The sequence below is a fragment of the Charadrius vociferus genome, unplaced genomic scaffold (genome assembly GCF_000708025.1).
Source record: "Charadrius vociferus isolate BGI_N301 unplaced genomic scaffold, ASM70802v2 scaffold67, whole genome shotgun sequence".
Classification (NCBI taxonomy): Eukaryota; Metazoa; Chordata; class Aves; order Charadriiformes; family Charadriidae; genus Charadrius; species Charadrius vociferus.
Window position 1 is genome coordinate 1954435 of NW_009649485.1, and position 9903 is coordinate 1964337.

At 43.5% G+C, this 9903-nt stretch overlaps 1 protein-coding gene across 1 annotated transcript in view; it reads left to right on the forward strand.

Annotated features, from left to right (window-relative positions):
- The first annotated feature begins 603 nt into the window (after positions 1–603).
- IQSEC1 (IQ motif and Sec7 domain 1) overlaps positions 604–9903 on the forward strand; it is a 134459-nt gene continuing 125159 nt past the window's right edge. The window contains exon 1 of the mRNA XM_009889918.1: positions 604–671. Coding sequence (XP_009888220.1) covers positions 604–671 — 68 coding nt within the window. The remainder of the gene's footprint in view (positions 672–9903) is intronic.

Consider the following 9903-nt stretch of genomic DNA (forward strand, 5'->3'; position numbering starts at 1 on the left):
AAGTGTCATAGCTGATACTCACTATTGAAAGTCATAACTTTGTGTTCAAATACGGCTTTGGAAAATGACTCATTACTACTTTTGGCACTAAAAAGTTTATTACAGTACACAAGAAATTTTGCACACAGTTGAGAGTTTATTCAGCCTAAACGAGTTGATTTAGTTTGTATTTGGTAAGCATTTACAGTTCTCCTAAGTGATTTTCTAGAGCTGTGTTACTGGACTGTTTTTGGGTTTTTTTTGAAGTGAAATTAGAATAACTTCTCATAGGTGCTGTATAGGTAGGTTTTTCTTACTTGACAGCTTGGAGCAATATTATATGTAGCTTTCTGAACAGTCTCTAATAGTCTCTTCTGGCTTGCAAATAATGTAAACAACGAGTCTGTAAATCATGAAGAAAGAAGTAACTTGAGACTTCAGATGAGAAAGCTGGCTTCTCTCGGAGTTCATTTGAGTAGAGGTCGGAGGAATCACTTGGAAATCGTGAATCAGTTCTTGGCTGCTGCATGAACCTTGGACTAACTTTGTCGTGCGCTGCTAAACTTACTTGTTCCTTGAGTTACTTGGAATCTCTTTCACTTTGCAAACACTTCAGAGAAGGTCATGAAGGGAGATGGCAGTGCAATGTGGAATCTGATGTGGAAATACTGCATTTCTGTCAGGACAATCAGGTACGGTAAGAATATATAAAACTTTATTTTCTGGTAAGTCTGAAAACTGCGTGTGTTAAGGACCGTCTGTCCTGCTACTTGTATTCTTTCACCCTGCATAGTTAACTCTAAATAGTCTGAGACGATTATTAGGCTAGATTCTTACTTATACTAAAGCTGTGAAAAGAAAAATACAGGGTTATTGCAAAAAATCTTCAAGCAAAGTGGAGTTTTCATGATTTCAGAGTCTTGGAAATACCTCTGTCTCATTTACAAGCAGGCAAAAGTTGGAATATGAAAGAAACATTATTTTCATGAATACTTGCCTATCATAATCTTTTTTATTGTATCTCCCCAATCCAGAGATACAGCATGTGTTCTCAGCATACTGTAAGCATCATTTGCTTCAGACAAAGGGGAAGGGGGGAGAAAAGAAGGTGGCTTTTATGGTGGAATAAAGCTGTGAAGTTTCAAACGTCTCTAAGCTAGTGGAGTGCCACAATCTTACCTGTGTGCGTTATGTGAAAACGCAGCTGACTTAAATAAGATGACAGGCTGTGGCTGCTGTGCATCGCTGGTCACATTCTTTGAGAGGTTCGTGTTTGACATGCTGCGTGCTCCCTGCCAAGCGCAGTTGCTGAGGGTTCCAGTAGAGTTTATTCCAGGAATGGAGCTATTAAGCGAGACGCTTGGTGATTTTTGCATTCTCACAGCAATTTTATATATTTAAAAATAGCTAGCCATTTTCGTGCTATAGTTTCTTCATGTTGCACGGTTATATGATTTGAATGGTACGTTTTGTCATGCAAGCTTCCCTTGAGAAATCACATAATCTAAGTAATTACTGCATTTCACACTGCATAATTATTCTGTGCTGAGGAAATAGTTTAGAGAGCCTGGATTCCTGCATGAACTTTCATTACAGCGAGAATGAGACTGTGGAGGACTTTTTGTCATCGGGACACCAAAATAAAACTAAAAAGTCCCTTAGTTCCCAGCAGACAGTGAGTCAATTTAATAGAAACTGGAAATAACCCCTGAGAAGAGTATTCGATTAAGATAAAAATCATTTTATTTATGATCTGGGTTTAGAACGAGAAGGAGAGGGAAAGCCTGAAACAAACCAGGTCAGTGCTTAAATCCAGGGAAACAGCCTCTGCAGCACAGATGTTCATCCTGACCTCAGTACTGCTGGGAATGTCTGAGAAAAGTCCTGTGCAAAACTCCTGAGTTATATAGGTGTGTGTTCGGATTAAGCTTCAGAGGTTCCTCGGAACACGGGTGTGGCTATCTTTCCTGAAGTTCAACATGCAAGTTGTGCTCACCTGTAAGCAGCCACGTCTTTCCTTTATCAGTGACCTTATAACTGTTCGGAATATGTAGGTTGACTATTAGCTTAATTGCTTACAGCAGGGCTTATTTATAGAGCAGCTTGCTGGCTCCCACAGCTACTGTAAGGCAAAGTAACATTCCTCTTTGTTACGGCACTATGAGTATTTTCAATTAATGTTTTTGGTTGTTTTAACAGATCCTATTTTCTTTGGCAGCGACACCAACGAGTTTGGGGGTATAAAGAATTTTTCCTTTGTGGAAAAAGATGTTTCCCACCTTAATTTGCTTTTCTGATATCCTTCAGAAATCCTGAAAACTCTCCCTGTGTTTTGGAAGGCTTCAGTAACCATTCTGGCTCATGTTCTTACCCATCAAGTATGAGGCTATACCAGTCGTCTTCCCTCTCCGCCTCCTCCCCTTTCTAGAGGAGTGTGAAGCCCATGCAGCCCCTGCTGGAGATTTCGGTCAGCCTCAGTGTGTTTTATACCAGTAGAGTGAGTTTGTTTTTTCCCTGTAAGCCGCCCTGGTAAAAGCATTTCTACACACCCTTCGTGCCGCCGCACTGAACAGCAGTGCATTGCGCTGACTACACTGGCCCACTTGTACTGCAGCTCCTTACGTATGCACAAGGCCTGAATGAGGGTTTTTATGCCTCACTGAGAAAACAGTCCCACTCCAAAGGGAAAATTATTATTAACTGGGGTTTAGGGCTGGTCTTGTTTCCATTGGACTCCAGTAGCTTTAAAAAAAAATATTTGACTGGGTCTTTGTTGTCTGTTTTAATTAGGCTGTGTGCCTTGGGGGCAGAGAGACCGTCTACATCCCTGTATATGTGTTTAAATTTGCACAACTAGACCTTAAAATCATAGGGTCGTGCCTGTTAGTGAGGAGAAATACACGTGTAGGACTAGAATAAAATGCAGTGGTTTGCCTTTTGCATAGGGGAACTTTAGGTACTGCTGGAACAAGCTTAGGAGAGAGCAGGATGGTGGAATGTGGGAATGTACTGCACTGTTGAAATGATGTTGGTTTTTTTTTTTTTCTTCTGTGGGGTGTTGGCCTACTCTTAGAGCAAAATTGCAAAAATGACAAAGATGAAGGGATTTCTTTACTAATGTACCAATGCTGAGCTTTGTGGTGCTTAACGTGAAACTTCTGTCCCTTTGGAAAAAAAAAAGCCTATGATATGACCAGGTTATCTCCCACGGTGCGCTAGGAGAGGCAAGGTCTGCCTACACCTGCAAAATATAGAACAAGCAGTGGCTGATGACCCTTGAGTGCCGGGACAGTGCCCTCCTGGAGCAGGTCTTCCCAGGTATCCACAAGGAGAGTTGTCATTCCTGTCTGATTTGCCCCGCGTTTCCACCTTAAGGGATATGGGATCATTATCCTCTTCCCATTGCCAGGCCAATCTCCCCCAAGGCCAGCACTGACTCATGCCACACCATGGTGTTTTTGACTCTTCTTGGCAAGAGCAGTCACTACCTGCACAAGAGGTGTTAACTTACACTGCTCTGGGCGGGAACACTTATCTCCGATATTTCTGGAAAGGAGAATAATGGTGTTTGTCACCAGCACTATTCCTGAGCGAGGGGCAGAGCAGTATCGCTGGTGGTGCTGTCGCCTTGAGTGACACCTCAAGACAGCCTCCCCTTGAGTCACTTGCCCTTCTTGCTGAACCCGTTGCTGTCCAAGTCTGCGTGTGGAGGGCAAGCAGTGCCCTTCCCGCTCCTGTGACGTTCCCTGCGAGGGAATATTGCACAAATTCAGGCTGGGCGGAGAATGGCTGGAGAGCAGCCCTGAGGAGAAGGACTTGGGGGTGTTGGTGGATGAGAAGCTCAATGTGAGCTGGCAATGTGTATTGGTAGCCGAGAATGCCACCCTCATCCTGGGCTGCATCCCCAGCAGCGTGGCCAGCAGGGCTAGGGAGGGGATTCTGCCCCGCTGCTCTTGGGAGACCCCCCTGCAGTGCTGCCTCCAGCTCAAGGCGTCCCAACATAAGAAAGACATGGACCTGTTGGAGAGGGTCTAGAGGAGGCCACGAAGATGCTCCAAGGGCTGGAGCCCCTCTGCTGTAAGGACAGGCTGGGAGGTGGGGGGGTTCAGCCTGGAGGAGAGAAGGCTCCGGGGAGATGTTATAGCAGCTTTCCAGTATCTGAAGGGGCCTACAAGAAAGCTGGAGAGGGACTTTTTACAAAGGCATGTAATGACGATGAGGGGGAATGGCTTCAAACTGGAAGAGGGGCGATTTAGATCAGATATCGGGAAGAAATGTTTCACCCTAAGGGTGGTGAGCCCCTGGCGCAGGTTGCCCCGAGAAGCTGTGGCTGCCCCATCCCTGGAGATGTTCAAGGCCAGGCTGGACGGGGCTTGGAGCAACCTGGGCTGGGGGGAGGTGTCCCTGACCAGGGCAGGGGGGTGCAACTATGTGATCTTTAAGGTCCCTTCCAACCCAAACCGTTCTATGATAAATAACAGCACTTTGGTGGTGAATTGCCACTTGTGATGATATTTGCAGGTGGAAAAATCTCTCAATATCAGAGCATGAAAGCGGAACTGGGGGTAAAGCTGTTAAAGTTATGTTTTAGTAACTAACCATAGATGGGGGATAGGCAAATATTTAATTAGGAAATTGTTTGTCAACATACTCAGATTAGCCTTTGTATTTGTAGGGTCATGTCAGTATTAAAACAGAGGAACGCGTGTTGTATAAAGACGGGGAGCGGATCAGCTGCCTGTGGAATCGCTCCTTCCCTCGGTAATGTGCTGTGTGCCAGCCTGCCTGGAAGGACGGGGTTAGTGGTTAGAGGAGCAGACTGGAGCCATCTGAATCAGCAGATCCACAGCCCACAGAGAATAAATTAAAGGGTTCATAATAATGTAACGCATAGTTTTCGGATTGCATCTTAAAGTTCCATGTGCGAGTAATGGAGGAAAACAGTCAATAGTTAGTTCTCAGTGTTCTACACATCTGGAAAAAAGTAAGAATTAGTCCTCAGTATGAGTTGTCATGGAGTTTCTTCACTTATTTTCCTTCTGCTACAAACATTTTCCATCTTGGTTCAGTCATGCTTTATTTTCAGTTGTCTGCTTTGGGGTTTTTTTCTGAAGGCTGACAGAACACTGCTGCATTTTCATCAAGGAAAAATAACGCCCTAAGAAGCACAAGGGTCTCAGGTGGGCTTTAATTGCACTTTGGGCAGCAGGAGCTACTGTAGCCGTGTCGGGGCAGAGCAGTCCTGCACGGCTGGAGCACAGAAAGGCAGTTTGGTGTGTCGTGTGTAGGGACTTGGTCATAAATGTTCTGAGCAGCCGCACTGCATCGTGAAAGCTTAAACCACTCTAATAGCGCATTAGCCAGGGGCGATGTAAAGGGATAATACAATGACTGTGTTAGCCTGTGGTGTGCGTTCAGTGATGGTATTGCCCCCGTGTGTTGTTGCAGCTCCGTGCTCCTGCCGCCAGGCTGTCCGTGTAGAGTGCCCGCACCGCGTTGTGCAGCCAGGCAGGAAAGCCACCGGGAGAAAAAGAGCTGGGTTTCCATGCAGGGGGTTCCGGTGGTAGGGTTCGCCACGGCGCAGGTCCCACAAACCGCCTTGTGTTCACGTTGGACAGGGACTACAACGAGCGCGGGTGGCAGAGCAGGGGCACACAGCGCTCCCCCAGCTGAAGTGGGAGTTTGCCTTACGGGAGATAGTATGGGCTGAAGACACATGCCAAAGACCATGGCTAGAGGTAGTTTGTGCTGTAGTTCATTGGCAAATAGTGGCAGCATTTTCTTTTTATGCCTATTTAACTGTCACATGTAACCAATGATAAAGGGGTATACAAGCAGATATGTAATTTATCCATTTCAATTTTCATTGCAATGGAAACTCAAATACCCACCTAAGCTATTCTTCCTGACACCTACAGGGTTAATGTTTGTGAAACTTATCTCACAAAAGGAGAATATATGTTATGTATTGTTACAGTGTTAAACAATATAGTTGGCACCTTTCGTGAAGATCAGTCATTAACAAAGTGGTTTTCCTGTAGGTATTTTATAGCTTAAACACTAACAGAAATTACTAAAATTTCTTTGTTATCTGCAAAATGCTGCACTTGTGAAGCTCCAAGACAAACCTGAATGCAGGTCGTCATTAGCAGTCTGGACGCTTTAATCTTCATAGAGTGAATGGCTTTCTATAGCCATTAGTCTTGTATTTTAATATAGTACAACTGTAATTATCCTCGCGCAAACCTTCCTTTGGGTTAGAAGATCTCTTCAGAATGACAGTGCCAATAGTCAGGCAGCACTTAATGAATTTTTAATAAGCTCTTGGTACCAGTATAACAAATCATTGTGAGATTAGGATGAAGTTGATATCTTTAGAATCCTGTATCCAGCGTGTATGAATGTGTCCTGTGTATTTTGCATACTGAAATACAATATTTGGGTAAAGTGTACTGTGTTTCTCCTATTGTCTCTGGTCTGTGTGTAGGAATCTGGAGAGAAAAATCATTATGGCGTTAATCCTGCTGAGCTCAGGTGCTCTGCTTAAAGCAGACGTATTCAAGAGGTGACTTACACATTGCTTTGTTTGGATTGATATTATATTTTGGTTTGGACTGATATTATTTTAACTCATTTAACTGTCTTTAAGCATTGCTTCTGTTCAACTAGGGCGTATGTGTGTTTACACGGCTGGATTATTTTGGTCTGTTTGTTAATGTAAATTAGTGGGTTGTGATTTAAGTTCAGGAAGGGCAGGGTGAGCTTGAACAGGTTACGGCTTACAGATCTGTTACAGCAGAGGAGCAGAACCTCGTCAGCTCCTTCTGCTTTAGTTTTGCTATGAGCACGCATTTAAATGTTCCTGCTCAGTATTTTCATGTGTTTTTTTGTCTTGTACCATGCTCTCCTTGTCCTTGTGCACCACTTGCTACATTAGTGCTAAAAGTATATAGGCAGGGGCTGTTGGAGACAGTAGGTGATTTCAGTTTAATCCTTGCTTGAGTTTTTAGTGTAAAAACCACCACAGAAGTTGCAATGTTTGCACATAATTAAGCCTTTCTTCGCATAGAAAACTCGCAGGTGAGGGTCATCAGCCTTGGAAGTGCAGGGTCAGGCCAGCAGCAGCACTGCCTGTACAAAAGTCAAGGTACCTTATGAACTTAAAGACTGTGGTTTTTAACGAGGGTCAAATAGTTGCAAAATGTGGAAGTGATGGACCAGTGTGAGATCTGAAAGGTGGTTTTAGTCACTGCCCACATCAGTTTTGTTCTAAAATTTTGTTCTTTTATTTTAAGGCAGAGTCTACTGTGCTGTTCTGCTGTACAAGGGCCTGAAGCCAGCTTAGCTAATTAGCTAGAAATGGAATCAACTTCTAGCCCTTTTCTGAGTTTTCCTGTCTTTGCATTAAAATAGCTGCATCAATGCTTAGCTCAAACCTTTAGTTTGGGCTAAGAGCTGCCCTGGGTTTAAATTATACCGAAGCTCTGTCCCACCCCAAGGCAGGGTATGATGATGCGTTGAAACCCTAGAAGCCAGAAACCTAACCCAAGGCAGGCCAGAGAAGTTAACAGACTGGTTTATTACTTATTTACACAGACCTATCAAAAGAGCTTGTTGATGCAGAACCATAGGTTACTGAGCTGGTAAAATAGTCTAGTGATGGGGAGTTCAATTCCATTTAAGGTAGCTTTTTGTATTTTAATGCTTGCTGTAGGTGATGCATATGGTGAAAATGTACGTGGCAACGTTTAGGACAGAACTAGTTCGAGGTTATAATACTTCAACTGCAAGTCTTATTGCCCGGTGTCTGCTCAGACCTACCTAGAAATTCACATTTAGGATTTGTTTTGAAAGGATACTGCTTCTGTTGCTGCCCTTAGATTACCCAATTGTTTGGTTTGCATTTTTGATAATTTAAAAGCTCCTGAAGCAGCCTTTCGGCTCCTGCCTTTCTGCTCTGAACATATAGACAAGAAACAAATTACATGGAAGCGCTACCTGCTCTTCAGGTAACAGGCTTCTTGAACAGGCTTATCTTCTAGTGGATTGTAAAGCAAATTAGGTAGTGAGAGAATAAAGCTCTGAGCTTAGCTGGTTTTAAGAAGATCATGGATTTTCCAGGAGGAGTCAGATGACGTTTTAGTAATTGGTGAGTACTGATCAATTTAATGCTTATGAATCATGCGATTGACATCAGTGGATACTGTGAATTAATCATAGTATGAAAAGCATGGTATGTGAAATGTTTTTGATGAAAAAGACTTTGCTTAAATGCTTGGCAAAGGTTTTACTCCTTTTCTAATGGGAATTCATTTTTCAATACAAGTGTAATTTTTAATTCTTGATATGTTTTTTGAATACTACGTAAGTAATCTTTTGCTGTTCTCCATGCAGTATCTGCCTGTTAATCATTTTCTTTGACGATAATGGTAAAACCAGCAAGAATTTATGCACTAAGGAAAGTGTCCTGCGTTCAGTCATCTTTTAGCAGGAGACAATAAATTCATTTGTATAATTAACTGCCTGACAGGTATCGGTGACTTCAGTGTTTGAAGTGTTATTACTTGGGGTTTTTCCTGTACTCGTCACTGGTGGGAGGATGGCAGAACTGCTTAATTAAAGAGAGTTTAGGCTCTCCTGACAACTGCAGTAATGGACAAATAAGAAAAAAAATCAAAACTCATTACCTACATATTTACTTCAGACCCTTGAATCTGGTTAATGGAACTTAAGCAAACCTTGGGGTAGGGAAGGCACGATTGCCTGACCTGCTACACTTGCGGAGCGTTCCCATGCTGAGCGTACAGAGGTGTAAACCTGCATGCTGCAAACTGATCAATTAAAAATTAAATATGCTCTTGAGTTAGTCACACCTGCGTTGATCTTCTGGAAAAGTCTCCGCAGCATGCATGCCATTTTGCATTTAGTGAATCCTCATTAGTCTGTGATATAAGAGTAATGAATACTATCCTTTCATATCATCGGGGGCCGCTTTCATGGTCTAATGGGGCCTGTTTTGTAAAGAGAGCAACACCACAACTGTAAGTTACAGAGGAGGAATTGCCACCCTGACATGAAGCATTCTGGTCAGCTCTTCTGAAAGTTGTATCTTTTCATATATATTGTTTTTCTAATATGGGAGTCGTCTTGGACACAATTGTTTACCACATCCCCTTGAGGAGTAGGTTATGTTCACAGCCATGGTTCTGAGTGTAACTTTGCATTATTTGGGTATCAGACATGTGATCTTCCAGAGATGCTTCATAAAAGCATCCGAACACATAAGCTGCTCAATTAAGGTGGCACGAGCTGCTGTGCCCGTGTAGTGCCTGTGATGTGTTCTGTGTTGGCTGCTGGTTGGCTGCATGTCATGCGTAAAGCAAAACTAGGATGACAACTCAGTGGTTTGAGAAGCTGCGCCAGTGTCCGTGCTCCCTTATGCAGTTAGCGTTAGCTGCCTACGCTGCCGCTTCCTTGACAAGAAGCGTTTTGCTATGACCTTTGGCAGAGATCTGATAGTACTATTTTACCTGCAGCCTGTATGGGTTTTGTGTTAAAGCAAGAAATATTTCCAAAAATCTGAGCGGGTTGTGATAGCTCTGTCAAAAAGGCAGAACGCAAAGCCAGTGCAGGCTGGTGCAAAGGGAAATATGACCTTTCTGTTGCTTGGGATCCTTCAGAATGTATTATGAGTCTTATGGAGAACACCTTTTTCTACGAAAAGGACAGTGGTGTTGCAATCTCAGCCATGAATTACTGTCCTTATACACGCTGTAATTCGTCTGTGGCCCCCAGGCCTTGGAAGAGGATCTCTTTGGCTCAAGTTTTCTGAACATTTGTTCCACCTCGGACTTTTGAATGACTCTCTGGCTATTTCTCCTCTCTCGGGAGCTGGCAGCGGGGAAGCATGTGCCTGTGGTTGGG